This window comes from Pimephales promelas, chromosome 18, assembly GCF_988280905.1.
Source record: "Pimephales promelas chromosome 18, fPimPro1.hap1.1, whole genome shotgun sequence".
NCBI classification, from domain to species: Eukaryota; Metazoa; Chordata; class Actinopteri; order Cypriniformes; family Leuciscidae; genus Pimephales; species Pimephales promelas.
This window is the reverse complement of record NC_142786.1, coordinates 31,633,987-31,660,939: the sequence shown is the minus strand read 5'-3', so window position 1 is coordinate 31,660,939 and position 26,953 is coordinate 31,633,987. Positions and strand designations below refer to the sequence as shown.

At 34.7% G+C, this 26,953-nt stretch overlaps 1 protein-coding gene across 1 annotated transcript in view; it reads left to right on the top strand.

Moving 5' to 3' along the window:
- ctdp1 (CTD phosphatase 1) overlaps positions 1 to 26,604 on the top strand; it is an 84,022-nt gene extending 57,418 nt beyond the window's left edge. The window contains exon 13 of the mRNA XM_039680874.2: positions 24,852 to 26,604. Coding sequence (XP_039536808.2) covers positions 24,852 to 25,005 — 154 coding nt within the window. The 3' untranslated portion in view covers positions 25,006 to 26,604. The remainder of the gene's footprint in view (positions 1 to 24,851) is intronic.
- Positions 26,605 to 26,953: the final 349 nt, after the last annotated feature.

The window sequence follows — 26,953 nt, the reverse complement described above, 5'->3', positions numbered from 1 at the left end:
ATACTAACTGCATAAAATTTGGCACAGGAGTGTATTTTAATTGGAATTTTACTATTTCACTGTCATTTTCTTAATTTTTTATAATTTTTTTTTTTGCATTAAGTACAAAAAAACTCCCTCTCAGCACAAAAATGGCCCCATTGAAACCCATTAACCCCTTAACTTAAGTCACTTGGTACTATACGGGCAACCTAAATTTACTTCACTATATTACTATTAAATCCTAATCTAGTCATGACAAACGATATATATCGTTGGAAAGGTCTAAGACTCCTAAATAGATATTTTAGCGCTGTTTTTTTTTTGTACAAATTATGAATCAACAGTAATATATTAATTTATGACAAGAGTGCGCCTCAAAAAATCGATGTTGACGCATTGCGAAGTTGACGCACACACTTTTAATAATTGAAACTGAATTTTAGTGCTAAAAGGTCATAATAAAACATAATCTAGTTTTTTGGCAAGATAAAATTATATTTTAAAAAGTAAGGTAAATCGTCCTCTAAAAAGTATAATATATATATATATATATATATATATATATATATATATATATATATATATATATATAATTTATTTTATTTTTTTATTAAATCACATATTTTAGTAGTAATCAAAAATTAGGACAGGTAATCATAAATTAGGACAGAAAGCTGGTCAGATTATGCTTTGTTTACAATCTCCACACAGCAGAGATCGCACCTCAAACCCTGCCCGCATTCACAAACCCAAAGGGCAATGAAAGATCCGGCTTAAAAGACGATTGTAGGTCCCAGTTGGCATGCTTCTTAATTAGCATGATTAGACAAAGTCCTCCCTGATTCTCTAATTACATTCTCCCTGTTGTTGTGCTCTGAAATCTCATCTATTGTACATTAGACGTCTAATCTTTTCCCCTGTAATCTGCCGCTTTTATTTCCCAATGCATTTTTGAGCAAACCTCCAATTACTCTACATTAAAAAGCTCTTTTTATCATCGTTTGAACTGGAGTCGTTATAATCCATTCACTGCATGTGTGTCCTGGAGGAATGCTGTTTGATAAGGTTAAAGTAAGACCCTTAAGCCGGGTTTATACCCTCCGCACGAGCATGAAGTTGCGCGCCACATGAATGCCGAAAAATAGTTTTGATATATATGATCAAATATGATGCAACTCTCAATCATCATTGTGTTGCTTTGCATTATGTTTTGACCCAACTGAAAAAAAAAACAACAAACAAAAAAAAAAACACATAGCTTTGATTATAAAACTAAGCATTTAAATATCATCTTAATAAGACATATTATTAGGAGAGAGATCTACAGTAGATGCACAGCTGATAATTATATGAAATTTATGTATAGTCCGTTATACTGTTAATCTCATTTATTTACACGACAAGCTGTTAGAATTTCATCTTATTTTTTGCCAAATAAATATCCAAATTGCATATTTTTGCTCAGTTTGAGCCTTGGAATAAAATTAGATTTACTCCTCGAATATGAACTCTATTCTGAGCCATAAAGGTCTAATGTATGGTACTTAACCCTTTGTCAGTTTTGTGTAATATATTGTTTTTTTATTTTTATTTTATTTATATTTTGTTTAAAGGTGCGATAAACTCTCCCATCTCCAAAAATATATATAGATTACTTTTTTTTTTATATATATCTAAAAATATGAAGAGTTCAGATGCAAAAGCCTCTAAATGCCATTTGAAATTTTCTTCTAAAATGACCATTTTTTATCAAGCTTGTATATTTAAGTTCAGTAATTTCACTTAAATTACAATTAATAGGTAATTTTCATTGCCATTTAAGTGAAATTACTGAACTTAAATACACAAGCTTGATAAAAATGATCATTTTAGAAGAAAATTTCAAATGGCATTTAGAGGCTTTTGCATCTGAACTCTTTATATATTATATTATTTCATAGTGCGGTTCACTTTTCTTGAGAAATAAATGTGCATACAGTGTTTCATTGTTGCATAAGCTTGCATTCAGTTCTTCCCCTGGCCTGTAATGTGCAGATCAATATTCGACTGAGCCGCAAAGCGTTTGGCTTCCGCAATTCACAGAAAAAGACTTCTTTTTTTCAAATATGCGGAAAGAAAGATTGTGTTCAAGTGTTGGCCTGTGCAGTAAATGTACCATCATGATGTTAGTGTTGTGGGTGGTTGTCTGGGCCTACCTATGAGATTGCTAAGGTGTTATGGGTGGTTCCCATTAGTGATGCATCAACATTTCAGCAGCCAAAAATGAATTTCTTCATTAGTGCTTATGCTGTGTTTTGACTGTCTTTTGATTTCATTCTCACAACATGGAAAAGATACATCAGGTAAATCCACACGTCAGCTGTGTGGAAGCTAGACCTGGGTTGACAATTTAAGTCTCGATGTTTATGAAATAGATTTATTTAGTCCAGGTCTTTTAGTCTATGCGGCTTTCTATTGAGGCGCGAACAAAAACCATCAAAAGTCTGTAAAATTTTTGCTTATAAGTTATCATATCACACAAATATGTTCAAATTATACTTTGTTTTCAAATTGTTAATGTTAACAATGTCAATGTTTTGTCATCGAGGCGCAGTTTAAACACCACTTATATATATATATATATATATATATATATAAATATGTGAAATAAACTGCTTAACTGGTAAGGAGCCAAACACAGCTTTTATGGAGTTTCTCTGCGGTTGGGTAATGGTTTAATGTGATTAAATGTTGAGCTCCTCAGCTTGAAGCCCATAAAGGACATAAAACAACAAGAATGGGACTTCTTCCTCCCACCCCTGTCGAGATAGCAGCTTTCTAGTCCTTCACTTAAGAAGAACTTCCTTCTACCTTAAAATAGAGAAAGAAAGATACAACAACCAGTTTACAGAACTGCCAAAAGCAAAATCACGTTCAATTTGGGGTTAATTAGGCCCGTGTTTCTTCCTCCTCCACCGGGATTACAGTTCTCTGGCCTATGGCAGATGACCTGTTTAGCATATCAATTTGACACAGAAAGGTAATATTAATGTTTTCATTAAAAAAGGGCTTGTTGACTTATACAAGCTTAACTGGAGTAACAAGACCCATTATCAATGGAGGAATTGAACACTATGGCCGGAGGTGTAGTGTGTCTGTTTCTCATTTACAACGTTGTGGAAATACAGAGGTTGGGTTAACATGAAAATCTCCAAATATAAAAAACATATATAATTCAAAATGCATCAATTTGACAGATAAACAGTAAGGTCTGTACTAAATTATGTAATAATGATCAACTATTCAGGTGAGCTAATTGCCAGAATGATATTTGAATAAAAACAAAATGCTCCAAGTTAATTTAAACCTCACAACCTGCCATCATAGGAATACATCACATTACATTTTAAAATATATTCCAATAGAAAATTATTTTAAAATTCTAATAATATTTCAAAATATTACTGTTTGGCTGTATTTTTTGATTAAATAAATGCAGCCTTGGTGAGCATAAGTGGCTTCTTTCTAAAAAAAAATAATAATAATGAGATGGGTTAAAAGTAGAGCATAACAGAAAACGTTCAGCCCATCAAAGTGAAGAAGAATAGTGATTGTTTGTAGCACAGCTTCTGGCGGTAATTCTCTGGGGAAACTTGTACTACATTTGTGCTGACAGATGCAAATGCTACAGGGCAAAACCCTTCAGGCTCTGGACAGAGATCAAAACCTCTGAAGAGCTAGTCGTCTTTTCTTTTTCTCCTTTCCATAACTGCTTTGCCTCAGTCACGCAAACAGCCGCTGGCACAATCAATGTGAGTTCATCTGCCATACATTGGGAATTCTGTCAGTGCTTTTTTTGGATGGGTATCTGGAAGTCATGAATCATGAGGAAATAGCCTTGGTTTGAGCAGGAACTGAGTTTCCTCTGGATCATTTCAAGACCATTCCTGAGACATCAGTTGACATGCTCTGCCCTCTGAAGGTTGCGTATAATAAAGGACCCGTGACTCTCGCTGATATAAAATATTAACCTGAGCTAATTTTGGGCAGATGGATCAGAGTTTAGGTCAATGAGAGAGAGTTCTGATCGCTATCCTCATGTCAATGACAAAGTCTAGTCCACTTTGCAGCTTATAGGGTCTAGATTAGAGATGCACCGGTTCGCCACCATAAATTGTTTTTTATTTTTTATTTTTTATTTTCTTCAATATCTGTTCCGGACTTTCACAACTGCATTGCAATAATTTATCAAAAAATGTAATTTGTTGGAAATATTGAGAAGTCTATAAATAGGATGATAACACAGGCTAAGAGACAGGACACGCTAAAGGCGAGACTGCAGAGAAAATACTGTACCAGACACAGCAAGCTCAATGACTGTGATACTTGGATTATAGGAAGAAAAATATAAATATTCAATTGGTCTGGATTTATATGAATGTATCTTTAAAGGGAAGTGTCTGTCTTCAAAAAAGTTCTGATTGAAGATTTATGTAGCATGATTTCACAAGAAGAAAAGAAAATGCAAATTACCCCCAAAAAAATAATAATATATATATATATATATATATATAAATGTAATTTAAATAAAAAACAACTGCTCATGTGACGCATGTAGCATCTTTGTTTGGTTTGTGAATAAAATCTAATTTTAAATGGCTACAGATATTTTTGTGTAAGGTCAATTTGGCCTGTAATAGTGAAAATAAGCAACACGTCACATACATTTGCTTTAAAAAAAAGCAGTAATCAGTATCGGAATTGGCTTGTAAAAAAAGTTGACAACAGAATTGGCCATTTAAATCATGATTAGTGCATTACTAGTCTAGAAAAGGTCTGCTGTATTGCAGTAAGGAATGCATTATCATAAAAATACAAAATAAGTTTTTACAAACTGTTAAACGCTACAGTATGGCTTAGGAAACCTGTTAAGATGGACCTCCACCCAGCCGTTTGGTTCTCAAACTTTCATGTGTAATTCGTCTTTCAGTGTGCTAATTACTCGTGTACAGCAGGTTTTTTTTACACCAAATACACAGACACAAGCTCAATGCTCTCACACACCTGCTGATATTTCCCAGGATGGTTCTCATTGTTTTTTTCCTCTGATGAATATTGACATTGTGATTTCACGCTTGTCTGTCAGAGCATTAATGATGCAGTAACATTCTCCAGGCGACCGGCAATCTCCTGCTAGTCATGTCAGATTTTTTGCAATATTGGATAATTGAATATGTACTTTTCAAAATATGCAATTAAATGGTTTTTTTTTTTCTTTTAGAAAATCTCTGTGTTGTCTTGATCCAAACAATGTTCTCTCGTGTTAAACCAACAATGATTGAATCGCATCTGTTCCAATTACTAAACAGAACCGGCACAATACTTGAGCTCAGTGCAAAGTATTGATTTCACTCTGCAATTAATCCAAATGAGTTATTCTGCTGAACTGACTTTAACCCTCAGGTGCTCTTCGTTTCGGAGTCACACTTGTTATCTTCCCGGTCAAAAGTGACCGGACACCTAAAAATGAAACTTTCTCCAACCCAGTAAAACCAATGCAATTTATTTTTGTTCTGTTATATTTATTCTTTTTAATTTTGTGTTTTGAGACAATTAAATTGAATTTATCAATATTTATGCAATATTAATGGTTTATTTTTGCCATGGAGAAAAAAAATATATATATATATATATTTTTTTAAATATTATATATATTTTTCTATATATATATATTATTTTTTTCAAAAAAATATTAATGCAGTATTTTAGCTTAATATAGAGTCTAGGCCTTCAGAAAAAAAAAATTTTTTTGAAGAAAATTAGCACCATCTAGTTACAGTATAGAGAAAAGGCGTAGAATCATGGTGTAACCACTAGATAGCATGTACAGCTCTCTATGGAGAGGCATGTGAATTCCCCAGCTGTTTATGAACACATTTTTTGTTGTTGTTGTTGGATTTGTATATATATAGTTGAAACAATCTCAAAAACTATTTCTTATTAAAAAAAATGACAAAACAAGTATTCACCTTTTTTTTTTCTTTTTTTTTACAATTTTCCATTCATTTCCTATGGGGTCATTTTTGACCAAAGACCACAAGTGTGACAATTTTTTTAAGACCACTTAGCATGCTCAGATCATTACCTAAATTTTTTTGTGTGTTCACATACATAATGCCATAAAAGTCACCAAGTTTCGTAACATCGCGATGAAGCTGTGATTTTTAAAAAATCGAAACATACTTTTTGTAATCAAAATTTATTGGTGTGTATGTGTATAAAAGTGTGTTTGTATGTGTGTGTGTGTGTGTGTGTGTGTTGGTGGGTGTGTCTGTTTTGCACTGTTTTTACACTACTATATCATTTCCATAGTTTATTGTCAGGTGTTCAAGGTGGGTTAGTGTGTGACAGCAGGGTCTTGTCCTGTCACATGTCCAGCTGGATCACTGCAGTGATGGAGCTGCTCAAATGTTTGGTCCATTCTGTCCACATGTCACTTCTTGTCTCCTGTGATGGGATGTTAGACTGTCCTCTTGCAGTGATAGCAGTCATGTCAGACATGTCTTAAATCTGCAGTCTCACTAGCCTCCACTCTGTCACACACAGTCTTTAATAACTCTATCACAGGAGTTTAATTTCAAATTTTTATTTTGAGTTTACAGCCATGGTGGATTTTCTATTTCATCAGAAAACAATTTTCAGTTTTCCCCCAAAAAATATCATTCAGCAGCATATTAGAATGATTTCTGAAGGATCATGGGACACTCAAGACTGGAGTAATGATGAAAAATGCCTTTGTGAGCAGAAGAGGCTTCTTTTTAAAAACATCTCATGGACTCCAAATTTTTCTCTAAAAACACTAGTGCATGTCTAATGTTAGTTTTTTGACATATTTAGGTGTCATAATGTGCTCATTAGTTGAGAAAAGGGACCCAGATTTTTATTTGAAATGGGACATGGCATGAGTCCATTCCCTTGTGCCTTAACATTTTGAATCAATCCTGCTCATTAATGTCCTAAAGTTATGCTAAACTAGGCTAATAAAATTTTGGAAAGAGCAAAAAGTGAAATTGGAGCAGATCTCAGCAGATTGAGTCAGAATTGGTGCGTTGTGCTTGTGAATGTGCTTGTGGTGATATCAGGTGATGGATGCTGTTTGCATAAGAAAAATCAATCAGCCACTGGGTGATGGAAGATTTGATTGGTGATGAAGCCATGTTTGTAGATGGAGGCCATGTTTTGTGATGGATACCGAAGTCACTGCTGACGAATAAATATTACGATGGATGAGGGATTGAGTCCAGTGTAAGAAATGCTTCAAAATTGCATTAGTTGGTATTATGATATTATCTTTATTAATGACCAAGGCTTTTGTGCATTAATGTAGGGGTGAGTAACCAACAGTTAGCTTCACTGGTTTTTATACTTATTTTTTTATTTTATTTAATGTGATATCCACAAGGAAATGACAACATTTGTGGTCAAGCAAAAAGCAGTTCAAATATAACATGATAGCATCAGTATGGTGTTTAGAAATATTTCAAAATAAGAATCCCTGTGCATTTCAGACTTGTATATAATTAAAACGATTGCATTAGATTAGATTATTAAAATATTATTTGACTAAACATTATTAACATTAAGCATTTCTTTAAACACATTAGTGTATATATTTCCAATATAAAAGTACATAATGTTTTTAATTTAATTTGTGTAGGTTTAAAAAAAAAAAACCTCAGTCATATTTTATTACATTTTATTTAAAACACTGAAATGCTTGTTGTGTTATGACTCAGGCTCATGTGGAGACGGCCTGTATTTGAATGACAAAACGAGGACGGTGCATAAAATTGACACCCACTTTATGAATATTCCAGAGGTGCTTTTGTAGAGAACAGGGCTTTTACATTTTGCTGTTCAGAGGAAGATTATACAAATTTGGATCTTGTGTCTCACATGTCTTCGGTTTCCCAGAGTTTTCATAAATGTGCCGTTTCATCCGAGTGATTGAAGTGGTCTCCAAGTAATGTGCTGAGGAGAGAAAACAGTGTACTCGTGATTTAGTTTCTCTTTCAGAATTGTAAGATATAAACTCGCAATTGCAATAAAAAAAGTCTGAGTTGATAGTTTATATCTTTCAGTTACTTTAACACGCAATTTTAAATTCATATCACGCAATTCTTACTTTATAACACAATTGCAGTAATTAGTTACTGTAATTTAATTACTTTTCCCTTGAAAATGTAAAGTAAGGGATTACTCTTCATTAATCTGTAATTTAATTACAGTTACTTCTGATGTAATTGAGGTAAATACTGTGTATAGATCAATCCGATCTCACAGCGATTCGTATGATTTTATGAGGTGTCTAAATTGTATGACCGCACTCGTACAAATTTGTATGAATTGTTGTAAAATATGTATGAAAAAAGTGTGAAATGTCATGAGATCAGACATAAAACAATAGTGGGTTTAACATCAAAATGTATTGTCTGATGTTAAAAAGTATGTTTTTATAATGTAACCTTCGCCACCTTGGTCAGTTTAAGGATAATTCATGCAATTTTATAGTATTTATTTGAAAGAATTAAAACAGATTCATGTCTATCCTTGTATTATTCAGCTGGTTGAGATTGATATGGGATTAGTAAGTAAAAGTAATTAAATACTTTTTAGAGAGAGTAATTAGTACAGTAATCTAATTACACTGTTGAAGAGGTAATTAGTAACTAGTAATTAATTACTTTTTTAGAGTAACTTACCCAACACTGATTGCGAGTTTATATCTCGCAAATCTGAGGGAAAAAAAGTTGCAATTAACTTTTTTTTTTAAAAGATATTTATAAATGATTTAGAAATATCTTGATTAAATATCATTTAAGATATTTGTAAATGATGCAACGAATCTGCACCAAATCCTCTGCCTTCGTCCCGTCAGTCATTTCTCCTTACTCTTCACATTAGTGAAATCTGACTCCGGCTTCGACTCTTTTGCTCTAAATTGAGCAGACGCTTTCAGTTTATGATTGTAACTGAACTAGATGGTTTTTTTTTTATATAAAACACTAATGAAGGCAAATAACCAAAACATTTGTACGTTTTTTTTCGCCTTCTTGAAACTATTAAAAGTATTTTTTAGAGTTGAGATCTTTTTTTATATTTCTATAAAAAAGCAAAATGACAGAACACTGTATAACACCGGTAACACACTGCCCATTTAGATAATCTGGCACAGGCCCGCTATTGCTGAGGATTACTGTTAGCATTGTTACATGGGTCCAGATGAAGGCAATTCTCAAGAGAGCTTCCCAGATCCCTAGCTCTGTTTACATTATGCAATTATAGGTTTCCATTACATTCATGCGGTCTTTCTCTCATCATTAAACGGGATTTAATGCTGAATGGCCGATTGAGTCATTACATCAGTAGTGAGCCACTGTATAAAATGCGGAATTAAACAGGATGTGTTCATGACACTTATGAGTGTTGACTGTAGTTTTTGTTATAGTTTTAGAGTTGGCATGAAATGGAAGTTGTGGTTTTCAGATTGTCTTTTCTTTAATATTGTGATGTATATCTGAGTGTAATGGTTTCTTGAGCGAGAAAAAACATAGGCTTTATTTGTCCGTTGGGAATTGATTTGATCGTTGTCTTTTGCCATTGCTGCAATATTGTGTGAGTGATGGGTTGCTGGAGTGGATGGATTACTGACCTTGCACCCTGTCATCGGAAGTGGGAGGGCAAGTTAATATTTTAGATTCAAATTATGAGGGCACATGAATTTGATGTGCATTTATTACCTATTGATGCCTTTTTTTGTTAATTAATCAATAGATAATTTAGTTAATCACTTTTTTATTTTAGATTTAATAATAGATTTGATATAAAACTAAGTAGAGCAGGATCATTCCTCTAGCATGCACTAAAAGTCTTATAATAATACAGAAATAACCAACACTGACTGCGGCATTTATACACAGATGCTAAATAAACTGACCTGTTGTTGCTCACTTCTCTGTGATTTATGATGCAGTGGCGATTCAGTGCTTTTCATTCTTTATCGTACTTGGAGTTTCACGCCATTGACTAAAATGTTGTTTACCAAAAGTAAAATACCAGTGGGCTTTTATCAACTCTTGTAAACAATGAGACACTCCATTAGTGGTGCATCAGTGCTCTAAAGGCAAAAGGTTAGTGTCCGCTGCCGAAACTGTTTAAATGAAAAGCTCTAAAAAGTTAATTGACTGCGTAACTAAATCCTGTTCTCTCACACTAAAGTGAGCACATTTAAAGCTATTAGATTAAAAGTACAGTGGCGTTAAAGCACTCTGATCAAGCTGTTATGCAAACGCTATGGACATAGACACTAATGTGTACCATGGTGCCCCTCATACTCAGTTTATATCAACTTTGCTCAAACTCAAGATGCTCAAACTTTTCCCCTGATTTGTAATCAGAATCGTTGATAAATCAACGCTTACGCTTACTGTACTGTAGTGCCGGTAAGTGTTTTTGGGCAGAATGAAGAAATTAGACACTCATACAGTAAATATGAGTTTTGTCCTAGTTGTGGTTAGATTATGACCAGTGTTTACTCTAAAATACTGCCATAAAAGGAATTGCACAAAAGTGTGTGTGACTTGCTTAACTTTGGAAAACATTTATGCATAAATAAATGTAAATGTAATAAAACATAAATAACGTTATCCTAACACTACATCATTTGCAAGCTAACTTACCTGTCCACATGTTAAAGGTGGGGTAGGTAGGTTCCCAAATTTGTTTAAACTGTCTATACAATACATAATTAAAAAGGAAGTACTTTGAAAAAGTAAGTATACACATCGAGTGTCGGTAGCCCTCTCAGTGCTGCAATTATGTATTGGTATACATAGACCGTTTAAACAAATTTGGGAAAAAGTTTTTAGAAAATTTCTACCTACTAGAGCCAACCGATAAAGGATTTTGAAGTCCGATACCGATACAAATATTTATTGGTTTTAAAATACGATATTCCGATATATCGGTCGATATTTTTTCTTTATTAGTATTTCAGAAACGCGCAACAAATTGTAAAACATACATTTTCAATTTAACGGGCCAAGGAGAGATGATGCGTCTCATTGCTATAACTGTCACGCGTTATTAAAGAAATACTTCAGTCACATTGTCAAAATTTAAAATGACTACACTGTAACAACATAATGTAACTATTACTAGCTAATTCCGCTTCATTCTCGGCTTATTTAACAGCAGCAAAACTGGACATGATAGTCACAAATTTTGTTAAAATATTAATTATCAAAATATGATACAAAATATTCATTTATCGGCCAATATAACTGCCGATACCGATAATTTGGAAAATGCCGATATATCGGTCTGGCTCTACTACCTACCCTGCCTTTAAGTTATGTGCTCAGTGACCATGTGTCACAATGTTTTTAATTAAAAGTGTTATTCTGAAAAATATATGAAAAATATGGGTCCCATCCTGTCACACTTGATGATATTCCCAAAAAATAAAAAAGTAGTCTTCCTTAGACTATTCGATTAATTGAAAAATCGCTGCAGTTGAGATAAGGCGCAGCAGAGCACATTTTACTGACCTCCCGATGCTCATGTTGTTCAGTCATCGATGACATGATTGAATCAGCCCAGTATTTATCATTTCCCCAGAGGGGATGTTCTCATCATTAAATCTAGTCTGAGGCAGGTCCAGTGGAGACAACAAACACAGAGCAGCATTTTTCTCCGTACAGTACGCCTCGCTACTCACTCACCATCAAGATCCACAAGCCAACCACAGCTTCAAGAACACCAGATCGCACACAAAAATACAAATTTATTAATAAATTATATTAAAGGGGGGGGGGGGGGGGTTACTGCTTTTTTTCTTTGCATGATTGTGTTTATATTTATAATAATACAAGGATAGACATGAATCTGTTTTAATTCTTTCAAATAAATTCTATAAAATTGCATGAATTATCCTTAAACTGACCAAGGTGGAGAAGGTTACATTATTAAAAACACACTTTTTTAACATCAGACAATACATTTTGATGTTAAACCCACTATTGTTTTATGTCTGATCTCAAGACATTTCACACTTTTTTCATACATATTTTACAATAATTCATACGAATTTATACGAGTGCGGTCATACAATTTAGACACCTAATAAAATGCATACGAATCGCTGTGAGTTCGGATTGATCTATACACAGTATTTACCTCAATTACATCAGAAGAGTAATCCCTTACTTTACGTTTTCAAGGGAAAAGTAATTAAATTACAGTAACTAATTACTTAGTAATTAGTTACACCCAACACTGATCCTGGCATTATACCATATTTAAAACTATTTCATATTTATATACGTATTATTTACAATCAGTTAAAATGTAAGAATGGATATATTACATATAATATGTATGTAAGCCTTTCTTTTTCTTTGAGAAATGTTTGGTTACGCTATTTTACAGTGTATTTGTTACACGTTACATGTATTACTGTAGTAATAACTATCAATTATGCATGATTACATTCAACTAACTCTAAACCAACCCCTGTTTTCCCAAGAACCCACACAGATTTGTTAAGCAGACCGTTACGAAGCGGCCGTAAGTTAGGCTTGTGTCCTCCTCCCAAACACTGACCATGTTGAGATTCTCTCTGAACCGTTGGCTGGCAGATGCCTGAGGGCAGGATTCGCCTCATGTAGTGATCAGAGGCGTCATTCCCCCCTGGAGCACCAAACTCTGCCACTTCCCATTACATCCTATCAGGAGTATCCCTGTTCTGACTCGGACAGGAAATTCCTGATCTTGTGTCCTCAGGGCAGGAGAAAGTTAGAAGTGCAGCCTTGGATTTAGGACCTCTCCTAAATGAGGGAGCGAGAGCATTGTTCTTCATAAAGATCTCATCATTTAAACTACATCGAGGCAGCCCGCCTGCTTAGGATTTTAATGATCTCTGAGACCATTTTTGTCCGCAGCACAGTCCATCATCTCAGACTCTGAACAACCACAGGAGATCTTTGGGAGTTCTCTCACTTGTAACTTTCTGGATCGTCAGGTTGAAACCTGAGGGAGGAAGTCTGTAGTGGTGGTTTTGAGTTTGTGCTCGGTGCTAATGAAACACGGTTGACACGTGTGAATAAAGAGCCCTTGGGTCTTTGACCCTTACTCTCGCTGTTCTTACGGCAAATCCTGTGAACGATTCCAGGAAAAGTACTTGTCATGTACTCATTATTTCTAAGGCAACCTAACACTTATATTTGATTTCCAGCCTATGAAGCCTATCTGGCTACTTTTTATTGGAAGTTGAAGAGTTTGTTTGACTGGAAAATTGTAATGCTGGAGTTGCTATCAGGTTGGCAATTACTGGATTACTCATGGATTTTTTTCCCTCTATGATAACAAAGACTAGAATAGGATGTCCCAATTACTTGATTAAATTTGAGTTCTTGGTTTTTAAAAAATGAATCTGAATTATTGTGTAATTGGCAAAAAAAAACAACAACAACAAAGTGACACATTTCACAGACGAGAGTAGAAATATGCCATCATATTTCAATATATCAAGTTTCTAAATATGCATTTCGGTTCATCTTGTTTTAAAGGGTTAGTTCACCCTAAAAAAAAAAAAAATTATGTCATTAATGATTTGGGATGTCATCCCAAGCCCACAAGACCTCCATTCATCTTCGGAACACAGTTTAGGATATTTTAGATTTAGTCCGAGACCTTTCTGTCCCTCCATTGAAAATGCATGTTTGTTGTTAGTCCAGACAGGAAATAAAGACATCATCAAAGTAGTCATGTGACATCAGTGGGTTAGTTACAATGTTTTGAAGAATCGAAAATACATTTTGGTCCAAAAATAACAAAAACTATGACTTTATTCAGCATTGTATTCTCTTCTGGTTGCAAGCAGAAGGCTCTTTTATGAAGTTACTTCTTTGAAGGACATATTTAATGAGATTATGCCTGAAAAGGTTCTGGATTTTTAATCATATGTTAATTAAAAAAAATCTATTGTATAATATGACTTCTTGTTTATATTTGTTTTGTTTTTGTTGTATTTATATGATTTTTGTATTTTCATAAATGGATTTTGGCCATGAAAATAGCTCTGACTGCTGACATGGCATGAAAATAATAAAATAAAAATAATCTTAATCTGAATCTATTCCGGTTCTGTTGTGGATCCGCGTTCAGTGACGCTGCTGACGTGATATCAGTGCGCCTGAGCTTCGTTTACGGTCTGAGGGAGACACGCGCCGTACAAAACAATCTTCACAAACAAATCTAAGGATTTAGACACAGAGGAAGACATTTGCCATATTTATTTGAACCCAACCCGAATACAAGTTGTAGTTTTAGTTATTTTTGGACCAAAATGTATTTTCGATGCTTCTAAACATTGTAAATAACCCACGGATGTCACATGACTACTTTGATGATGTCTTAATTACCTTTCTGGACAAGGACACTATACCGTACATACATTTACAATGGAGGGACAGAAAACGACTAAATCTAAAATATCTTAAACTGTGTTCCGGTGGTCTTCTGGGCTTGGAACGACATGAGAGCGAGTCATTAATGACATATCATTATTATTAGCCAATTGTTATATATTTTAAAGTCATTGTTCACTTTGTTCTATTTTTGTTACTAAAAAAAAAAATCAACCAATTGCTTGTTTATCGCACAAAATAATCTAGTGACAGCCTTAGATGAGATGAAAAATTGACATAAGTATTTAAATAAGTTTAATTTGAAAAAAAAGATAAAAAAAAGTTTAAATTGAAATATTGACTAAATGCAAAATAAAGTTTAAGAATATTCTAAATTAGCTTCAACACTTATGAAATGTCAAAATCTGTAAATATGAGTTGTTGTAATTGTGAAAATTGTCTTAGCAAATACCACTCATCTAATATAAATATACAATAATATTATGCTTTTGCAGATCCCCTGTTGATTGCACTTTAGATTGCATGTGGATTGCAGATTCTCAGATGTGTTTCCTGCAACATAAATGTGTGGTGTCGTTACGTGGATTTGGAGCGTAGCGGTTCCCTGAGGATCAATTAGAGCATGTTGTGGGAGGAGAGATGAAAACTGTTGTCTCTCCATACTTATGCATGTGTGTTTTGTGTATGTGTACACACATTCATGGGCATTCATTTTGGCTGCTTGTCTGTAAAAGGCCCCAGTCGCCATATTAACTTAATTATCACCGAAAGTGTACACGCATTTCTCCCCTGCCTCTTCACGCTGACGGCTTTGTTCAGAATCAACTATTCGAAAGTGCTCATCATCAGCTTTCATTAATTAATTATTAATCTGAACAGAGCACTTTTGGGGAACACTATGGAATATGCAGCAGACTGTTAGCGTGATAATTAACATTTTGATCAGCAGTACTATTTTAGATATTTTGCTTTGGGGAATGAAGTCCCTTTTTTAATAATCCAAACGTAACCTTGGCTCTTGAGTGTTTTGTTTTGAAGTGTTTCAAATGTATGCTTTAATGGGGAGGAGTTAAAGTGAAGCTTCTTTCTTTTTTCTTAAAGCCAGATAAGGAGCGAGTCCCGTAGGTCACCCAAAATTTAATGTTTTGTCATCTACTCACCATCACGTCTTTGCAAGTCCATTTGCTGTTATTTTTTCCATGAGTCAAAAGGAGGTGGAATGTCCACGCTGCTCTTTGGATGGTGATCTTGAAAGAACTCAACCAGTTCTGAAACGTACAGGATATTCTTATAATATGATGATCTCTTAGATGTCAAAAGCTCAAGGAAAATTTGATTTCTCAGTTCATCACCCCTTTAAATTGTGCCTTAGTGTAGTGGTCGAAAGTTTGGATACTTGAATTTAACACAGTTTTCTAATCCTTTTAAAAATCTTTTATCTAAAAGAATTGTGTTCCTTACGTAATTTGACAAAGAAATCAATTTAACTAAAATTAGTTGGCATTTAAGGGTTAGTTCACCTCAAAAAAATGCCATTTTTTGTCAACTGTGCGATTTTTGTTCGTCTTGAAGATATTTTATTGAAATCTGAGAGTTTTCGGTCCCTCTATTGAAAGTCCAAAACTGAAACAAGTTCATGAAGTCATTGTAAAAGATATCCATATCAAATACAGTAAAAAATGATCAAGCACATCAAATACCATAAATGAATGTGAAAATATACTTGCTTACCACACGAAAACAAACCGCACAACCATATTTGATGTTCTGTACATTGATCGATGTTTATTTGTGAATAAAAGCCTAAATAAAATCTGTTTTAACGCAAGGGTCTCTTGAGAAAAGGCGTACTCGATTCATATGGATTAGATTTATAGTTTTGGTGGAATGGATTTTCAGAGGAGGGACGATTGTGTTTCAAAGATGAATAAATGTTCATACAGTAGTTTTGGACATGATTACAGTTTTCATTTTTTGATGCACTATCCCTTTCATCACGTCATACAGTTAAGTTGTTCTTCTCGTTGTCAAATCTGAATTAAAGAAGGTGCTTTTAGAACATTTCTGTTAATGGATTTCACCCATCTGCACACTGTATAGTTCCTCCAACCGCTTTCAGAGGATTTTTGAGGCGTAAGGCCGCCACTTAATGCCATGGCAACAGACCTGTAGGTGCTTTTTTACATTCAATCTCCTCAGCCGGTGAATATTATGGGCTGTCCAATAACACACAGAAGAAGCCCATTATTTCACTCCTAATGGATCCATCAGAAGTCTCTTGAGAATAAGAGTATGATATACTGCCAAAGTAATTTAATTACTGCTTCCCTTGTCTTGGGTCAGTTCTCCATGGAAACAAACAATGGACAAAGGGAACGTAGATTAATATGGATATGGATTTGTAATGTCCCATGGGATCTGTTTGGAAGATCCTTGTTTCCTCACTAATGATGATTTCACTAGAGTCAGGTATGAATGGCACGTTTATGAAGTTAATGGGGCAGAAATAAGTTGCCCGTTGACTGCTTAATGAAGGTGTTAGTGAGGTTCCTTGCGGACATACATAATCATATTTTATTCCAATGGTTAAATAAAGATAAATTAGAAATTTCGCAGCAATCACTCCTTAGTTACTTTGTAATTGTCGATAAATGGTGAGTTTTCCCCTTACTGTAGCTGCATTTCTAATGCATGCTGTAATTGATGCGTCAGTGCCGCTATGTCCGGGGGCTTCTGGGTAAATGGATGATCTTTGAATAGGGCTAGCTTCTTTTTATGTCCTCCCAGAACAGACCTGTGATAGATTAAACACTGTGAACGGCTGTTGAGATGATGGATGAGAAGGTGCATGGACTTCCTCCCTCTCATATCTGCCTCTCTCTTTCTCTGTTGTTTCTCTGTGTACTGCACTTCTGAACATTTCTGCAAATGTTTCTTTAGAAGCACGATATGAACAAAACGGTGTCAAAATTCCACGCTGTTTTAAACCGATAGCTTTAAAAAATATTCTTTCATCATTTTTTCACCCTCATATTGTTTCGAATTTACAGAGAACAATGACTTACATTTCTGTCTGGCAATATAAGATGCCTAATCTAAAGGATTTTTTGACCTGTTGTCATCTGACAGCAAATTTTAATTGAAAAGTACTCTTCAATGTGTTGTTTTGTTTAATCTTCGTTTTGCTTTTAACACTGGGGTAATGTTGGAACAATTATTTGTCCTACTGTACATAAACTCAAGAAAGTCAAGAAACTTGGCTTTATAAGCATTTGTGTTAATTAGGGGTGTTTAATTTTTTCAGGGCTAGAGTTTAATTGGCTTATAATGAGCTTGTTCTTTTTAAATTTCTTAAATTAATAAGTGCTGGCAGCATGTCAAGTGTGACAATATGTTTTTCCAGGGTCTCTTCCCTCTTAGCTGTTTAGTGCAAAGCTGTTTTTGTGTGAGGTGAATTTTAGTGGTAAAATCTTCAAAAGTTCAAAAGTTTGGGGCTGTGTAGATTTTTTTTGGTGTTTTATAGAAGTTTCTGAAAGAAGTTTCTTATGCTGACTAAGGGGCCCGTTCACATATTGCGTCTAAAAATGTGTGGAAGTCTCTGTCTCCTTTTTCCAAAGCTCTTGCGCTCCCGTGGAGTCTGTCGTTGCTATGCAACCATGAACTGCGCTCTCCACATCATGTTCACTGAGCTTTCAATTTTAGGGCAAAGCTGATTGGTTGGTTCTTGTCACATGACCTGGGGTGCGCTTCAGCATTCTGAAAAGTTGAGATTGTTTCATCTTCCTGCGCATGGAAAAACCCAAGGGGGTAATTCATCAGCTGGAAACTGAAGCTACCTCGGGGGCCGCCATTGTAGCAGACCATCACCTGCTGTTAGCCTTCCATTGACAGCAAATAACTTTACATCTGAGGCATCCAAAGACTCCATTTTTATTTTATTTTTTTATTTTTATTTTTTTTATATTTTATTACATTTTTTTAATTGATTTTTTAAATTTATTATTATTATTATTATTATTATTATTTTTTTAAACAAAGACTCCATTTGTCCATTATTTCTAAAGAAACGACAATGTATAAAAGACAAAAGGTATTATGGCCTCCTAGAAACCGTTTTTGTAAAAATAGGCTAACGATTGCATCATAACACGTGAGAAATTACCATATAGACAAAAGGAGAAGCTTGCAGGTAATTGGGGTGACATGGAGGCATAAAGTCAAAGCAGAAGCCTTTGTTTAGTAACATTTCTACATTTCTCTTAACAAATAATCATACTCACCCCAAACTTTTGAACGGTAATGTATTCATAGAAATTTAAGTAAAAAAAAAAAACCTTTTTGGTCATTATACTCGCTTAACATCCACTTCAGGAAGCCTCCTAGCAGAATAACAGGAGGGAGAGTGATGGCGAGGGATAGAGCCATAAATTAAAGTGACATTGCATTTCCAAAAGTGTGTCGTAAACAACCATTATGCAAATCCCTTCCAGACCAACTTTTACTTGTTGAAAAACTAAACTTACCTAAAACATTCAGACTGTCCTTTTGCTGCATTGCATTGCAGGTCAGTCCACAAGACTGAGAGTCCCACTATTTTCTGCAGTGCTTTAGACCGTACAGCACTTTCTGACATCCTGCTGTTTAAAGAGCGTGATCCAGACTCAAATGAGGATAAGATGAAATAGTTGAACAAAAATTGTCCTGTGTTGACATATCCTATTTACACAGGATGTTGCTGTAACAATCAATGTAAAAATCAATATTTGGTCCATTTGTATCTGTAGTTTCTTTTGTAAACGTTCTGCGAGGATGCAATACATTGATCAAAAGTGGCTTCAAAAATGCTACAAAATATTTATATTTCAAATAAATGCTGTTCTTTTGAACTTTCCATTCATCAAAGAATCCTGTGAAACACAATGTAGCAAGCACATCTTTCAAAATTTTATTCATTTTATTATAGCCCTATTCATTCATATTTAACTAAAATATTTTTAATTTCTATTTTTTGTTTAATTGTGCGTGTATATATATATATATATATATATATATATATATATATATATATTGTCTTTTTGTATACTAGTTTTATGACTGTTGTATTGCTGTAATGTTTAACTCTTTTTTTTCTAGTTTAGAGCCTAATAACATCTGGCAAAGGGACTACCAATGAAAACTAGCCTTCGGGCTATAAGAATGTTTATTAATGTACACTGTCCCTTTTCTAAATAAAAAAAAAATGATTACAATAATAAATGTTTCTTGGCCAATTAGAATGATTTCTGAAGGATCATCCGACACTGAAGATTGGACTAAATTACATTTTAAAATATATTCAAATAGAAAATAGTTATTTTTAATTATAATAATGTCACAATATAGCTGTTTTGCTGTGTTTTTAATCAAATAAATGCAGCTTTGGTGAGCAAAAGAGATCTTACTGACCCTGAACTTTTAAACGATAGTGTAGATGACCCCAAACCGAACACAGACAGAGTAAAAGCTACAAACATTGATTTTGGTGGGTGCTCACAGATGGAAAACAGCGATGCAGTGTTGATGCTCGTGTGCTTTTAAACTCTTTTTATTTATTTATTTATTTGCGCTGTACTTAGTTGACACAAAAGCTCTCTGATCTATTTTTTTTGGTTCAAGCTATGACGCTTTTTCCAAGTAATTGATGGGCCACAGTACTCGGAGTGTGTGTGCGGTCTGGTCCGTCTTAAATAAAATCCATTATGTCTGAAATGATCTTCTGAATGGTGATTGGGATCATTCATGCCTCATTCACACATGCCCGTTCTGACCTCATCTTCACAATTATTCTTGAGGATGCATCTGGACAAAATGTGGCACTTATTGACCATTACATGCATGTACGACCATCAATTACCCTCCCTCGATCTTCAGTCAATACACCCCGTCCTGGTGCTTAACACGTGGCTGTATGAGAACGAATGAAGCCATGTGGGTTTAATCGAACGCACATCATTAAACCTCCACGGTTTATTGAATGCCTCTTTTGTGGCTTTAAAAGTGGCTTGCCATCGTTTGCTTACCTTCCTTCAGTTTTCCACAAATCCTATTTTGACTTCCACAGATGAAAGAATTAATTTCACTGTTTTCTATAGTTGTTGTTTCTTTCTCTCTTGGCTGTGCGAGGTCTGTCCTGTTTAAATCTTTTAGGTGCATTCAGAGGGAACAAACTCTTTGCTCTGCAGTCACATCCTCCCCATAAGCCTTTGTGCTTATGTAATCCGTTTCGTGTAGACAGTGAAAGACTGAGGGAGTGAGACAGCTTTTTTGAAAATAGAGATATTCCTTCCTTTATTTTTTTATGCCGTCGTGCCATTAGCGTCTATTTCCATCTGTCCTGCTGGTTTTCCAGCCTGACAGCAGTATTCCCAATGGTCTTTCTTGAGGCATCTAAAACATGCATATTATTTTCAGACTTGTGGGGTGTTGAGTCAGCGGGGTCACAGACAGTTGGTGGGTTAGAGTTGAGGCGTTGTCAAAAAACTCTCCAGACAAATCAAGAATACAGCTATTCAACATGTTCAGTAGTCACCACCAATACCAGTAAAACTTTGTGGTTTTGCTACCAAACCATATGTGTTTGTGAGAGGTGAAATTATTCATTGGCTTCAGACAGTTTACTTTTTGTTTTGTGTTAGATGAGGATAATTTCAAACTTGATTTATTCTGTGATGTGTAATGTGTATTTTTTAGGTCTGTCAAACCATTAATCGCGATTCATCGCATCCAAAATAAAATTTTGTGTTTACATAATATATGTGGGTGCACTGTGTATAATTATTATATATAAATACACACACATGCTTGTATATATTTAAGAAGTATTTTCATGTATATACTGTGTACAGATTTATATATTTTATATAAATATATATATATATATATATATATATATATAAATATTTAATGTATAAATAATATTTTTTTTCTTAAATATACATGCATGTGTGTGTATTATATATATATATATAAAATAATTATACACATTGCACCCACATATATTATGTAAATACAAACTTTTATTTTGGATGCGATTAATCGTTTCACAGCCCTAGTATTTTTCTTTCAGACAGACCAATGTATTGATATTATAATTTCACTAGATTCTTTTATTTTCCGTTTTATTTTGTTTATAGTTTAGATTTACTCGGGCATCATTTTTATTTATTTATTTTTTATTTTAATTCCTTTGTATTATATTTAAAAACCTTGTGGTAAAAATCCAGCATTGATAGAAAATATGACAAACAAGTCCTTTTTTATATCCAATTCTATGTAGTTTTGAAATCCCATTTTTTGTTTTAATGTAATGAATGATTTTGTTGGCTAGTTTTCGCTTTCATAATTGTTTTTTTGTTGTTGTTGTTTTAATGATGATAACCTTAATGAACTCCCCGTGCAGTTTTCACAAGTTTTTTTTTTTATAACCTTCATATTCTTCTTTATTCTTGGAGTTGTAGCCAATTTCACATTTACCCACCATATCACATAAAGAAAAGGACTGTGGAATAATGGCAGTCTGAATAACAGCATTGTGCTTTGCTCTGTGGTTTGATCGAAGATGAAAGACTCAAATTTGTGTGCTGCTATGAATCACTGTTAAACTAAAGTCTGCCGTTTGTTTACATGCACAGTGTACTTGCATGATAACGCTGCAATGCTCAAAAGGCTTTAAAAACTTTTTTGAGACAAACTTCTTGCTTTCATTTCTTATAATTATGCTAGGTTATGTGAACGCAATACTGAGCTTCTTTTCCCCCATATTCGGTCCATAACATCAAACACATGCTCTGTTCCATTGTCAGGTTGACTTTCTTTTCTGATGTTTTTCATTTTCTGTCCTTTCTTTGCTTTTATGTTATATTCATGTAGTCAGACTGGTTCTTTATCAGCAGGTGGTAGTGGATTCATCATTACACTAAATGAGAGACATACACTGTCCAGGGATCAAAGCAGCTGTCAGTACTATCAGCAGATATAATGACAGCCATCGGTTATTTAGCTCTGGCAGAGCATTATTATATCTTCTTCAAAACTGGATTACAAGGTAGTTGTGTGTGTATGTCAGTGTCGACACGAATGGCTTTCATGCATGTGAAGCTGACGTTTCCAACACGAAATGAAAATCCATTCAGTCTTTCCAAACCTGTAGTTGAAAAGCACATCATTTCAGAAATCTTTTGTAACATTATACGTCTTTGATGTCACTTTTCATCAGTTTAATGTGTCCATGCGGAATAAAAGTTTCTGTTTACTTGACACCATTATCAACTAAAAACGTAAAAATTTGTGCGGTTTGGGTGCCTGAAAACGCAAACTTGGAGACCGTTTTGAAAAATTTGCACTTTGAAACCCATTCTCATGTAAACAACAGACACTAATCTCTGAAAACGATGATGTCATGTAAATGCGTATCACGTGTTGATCGCCATCTACTGGCCTGGCAGCAGAATACAGCGTTTTTAGTCATTTTTGCGGATCCGTGTTAATGGTGGTCGTTTTGACAATGGTGTCATCTGTACACGGGAAAAGTCAAAGGACAAACGTGTCCGTTTTAAGCATGTCGTTGTCATGTAAACACACCATTAATTTCTTTTAACCTTCAAATGGTCTTCGTTTCCTGTTTACACTTCTGGGCTTCGGGGTCTATACGACCCCAACTATTGATTGAGCAATTGCACAAAAAATATATATTTTTATTTTTTTTTGTTTACTTCTCATCTATTCATTAATGCTGTGTTTTTGGAGATATAAAGTACTTTTGTACACATTTACCACACAATTCCGCAACTACACCATTAGCTTGCATATGAAATATTATTTTTTTTATGATACATTGCATTTATGCTCTAGTACTAGGGCTTCATTTCTGTGTAAAAATTTTCAGATTTATGCCGGATTTTTTATTTTTTTTTATTTTTTTGACACATGAAGAAAATATATTTAGTTTTTTTCACATTTCCCATTCATTTCAATTTGGGGTCATATTGACCCCGAAGACCAGAAGTCTAAACATTTTTTTTACATACCTTCAGAACAACCGAATCAAGCCCAGTTTTTGTGTGTGTATAGATAGATAATGTATGAAAAGTCACAAAATCTTATTCCACTGAGATGAAGGAAACCTTGTTTTTTATTAAGTAAAAGTCGACTGGGGTCATATAGACCCCATGACCCGATTGAGGGCTACAGGACAAGTTCGGTATTTTACAATTAAAGCCCTGTTTTAAGATTGTTTCTGATGAAATAGAACGGTTAAGATTGTTTTTTAGGCAGACACTGCTATCTCGAGATTTTTCAGTTTCTGTGGTTGCCCCCCCACACCTTCACAATGGTAGCATAGGTGCACAGGAACGATCCTTCATAAAACGTTAGTTTACAAAGACGTGAAACTCACCATTGATGTGCTCAAAACAATCTTAACCATTCTATTTCATCAGAAACTATCGTAAAACAGGGCTTTAATTGTAAAATACCGAACTTGTCCTTTAAAAAATCTTGCTGAGAGATATTCTTCCAGGCAGAGGAATGATTGATGGGCTATTTTTGACAATTAGCATTAAACATGAATTCTTTGCATGGTCAATAGGCCATCACGTTTTAAATGATTCATCTACTCAGGAGCAGTATTCATGCAACCAGTTAGACTCAACCACGCTCAACACATAACCCTGGCAACCAGTCCACTATGGAGTCGGACCAATGAGAATTTCTCGGTACCGCCAGAGCCCATGTACCGGAGAGCCTTGGCACTTCCTATTAGCCCCGTTGTGTATCATCTTGGTTGCAGTTCCATTAGAATTCCACTGGGGGTGATCACGGGCGAGAGCAGAATGAATGGGAGTCTATGGGGCTAAACGGCTAAATGTGTCTCTTTCACCTGCTTGTCGTTAAATCAACATTTTATTGATTTTATTGTTGATTCCGCAAGTTTAATATAGATTATAGGCCAAAAGTCGAATGACATAAAATTACATCCTGAGAAAAGTGGATTTCTGGGGTTGAAACCCCATTGACTCCCATTCATTCTGCACTCGACCGCGAGCGCCCCCACATGGACAGAGACGTGTTACTGCAGCCAGTCCAGAAACCCGAAGTAACCAGCCAGTGCCAATTCTCTTCAATTAGACATTCTCTGGTGCCGCTTCCTTTTACAGGAAGTACAAATGCCGTTTACTTCCTTTTACCTGGCTAATATAAGGCAAGTACATGGGTTAGGGGTAGTACCTAGTTATTACCCAGTAATTGTAATTTCTACAGTAAGTACATAATATGTACATGGGTAACAGGACTGTAAAAGGAAGCATTACCAATTTCTCTCTCTCAAATTCTTAACATCTTCTCCTCTGTATTTTGTGTCTTTAGGGGCTGCAAAAGAAAACTGGAAGAGGCCAGAGATGATAATGATGATGATGAGGACTGTGGCGGCTCCAGTAAAGATTCCAATGAGGAGGGCAGCAGCTCCGAGGCGGACGAGATGGCCGCTGCGCTGGATGCGGAGCTAAACGATTTCATGTGAGCTGATTGATCGGCTATGCTTTTGAACTTGACTCTATTCTCATAAGGTACCTGAGACAAAACGTGTGTTTGTGTCGCTGTTATACAGCGCAAGTAAGTGTGTGTGTGTGTGAGAATAAAACAAAGGGGTTTACAAAGTAGATAGACATGTACAGATAGAGTTTTAGTAGGACGAGTTCAACACAAAGTCGTTTTATTGTGAATTTACAGTACGTAGCGGTGTGGGAAGTAGAGCTTCTGTGTCTGATGATGTTTTACTTATTTTGTTCCCGATTCAAAACAAATTTTTATATAAATTTAAATGAAAAGAAATATGTCAACTAATTGGTGACGAATGCCAAAGAGACCTTTGTTCATGGACCTCTCAGAAGACATTTGGAGGGGTTTGTGTTCCTCACCAGCAGTCCAAATGTGTCCCGTGTTGTCTGTTTCCTTTTTGTTTTGTGCGTCATCTGTGTGTGATTGACACTGTGCCGCACCAATCCCAGAATACCAGCACCTTTAGCCACGCCCAAAGCCACTATTACCAAAAAACTGCTTGAAAGTGTGAGGAACTAGTGACAATAGGAATTGTAAAATGACTTCATCTGTAATACATTCGCAAGAGAAAATTTCCATTTACAGCTTATGATTGGCTTGTTACAATTGTTTGCATATTAAAGAAATAGTTCACAAAAAATAGCTATAATTTGTCATCATTTACTCATCCTCATGTCATTACAATTTTTTTTTTTTCAAGAAACACAAAATGAGATATCCAAATGCCTGCGCAACCGTTTTTTTTTTTTTTTTTTTTGTTTTTAAAGCAATGAAAGTGGATGGTAAAAGTCATTTTCGACTATTATTTTTGACTATTAATGTTATAGTCCAAGAAGTTGCATCCATATTTCAGGTCTCCTGAAGGCATATGATCACTTTAGATGAGGAAAATGCAAGAAAATCATCGTTTACTTAATATTTAAGGCTTTTGATGCAGACGTTTGCTCACAAGACCAAATATTTCAGAGCTTTGTGGAGGGGAATATTATCAGTTTGTTACTCACACTAAAGTATCATATGCATTTGTTCATTTTTGGAGCTTGACATCACAAGTCACGATCCACACGGATGTTTTTTGTTCCACTTGAGCTGATGTTTCACAAAAGACAGGAAATAACACTTTGGGACGGCATGAGTGTGAGTAAATGTTTGTGTGAACTCTTCCTGTAACTACCTCCAAATTGATGCTTGTGACCTTTAAGATGACATTGAAATGCCACTTTTTACTCCGTGATGTCACTGTGTACAGATATCATCGTCTTGATTTGGCTTAGCGTTAAACCGGGTGTTTGGTTGGCTCTCGTGCCACCCTGAACCATCACTGTACACACTGATCAGATCTGGACCTGTAGGCGTTAAGGCGTCCAGTGTTCAGTTTTCAAAACTCAGTTTCAAATGTTTCTCAGAGGTTTGTGCAGTTATGGAACCTGTGTCGTTTTCGACGGATATTTTCTTTCATTTTCATCGTGTTGATGTTTTCAACAATGTAAAGTATTTGTACATTCTATTTCGTACTTGACAAAGAAAATGCTTTTCATTTAATAAAGATTTGTTTTATAAACCAGTGTTCTCAGGTTTTTGTGAGTGTGTTGTTGAATGCAGTGTTTTGTGTTATAGCAACAATCATGCAGTAGCACTGATGAACTAGGTTATCACTTATACTGTAAAAGAAAATAAGTTAAGAGAACTTAAAACTTATTTTAACTTAATTTTATCTACTTAACTGTAAAAAAAATTTTTCAAGATGTCATCACAACATTTTTTTCTTTTGTGAAATCAACTTAATTTATTTAGTTCAGATAACTTATTATTTTGAGTTCTGATGATTAAATTAATCCCCTTCATTGTATTAACTCACTTTTTTCAGTTCTGTCAACTTAAAAATTTAAGGCAACCAGGTTACTTAATTT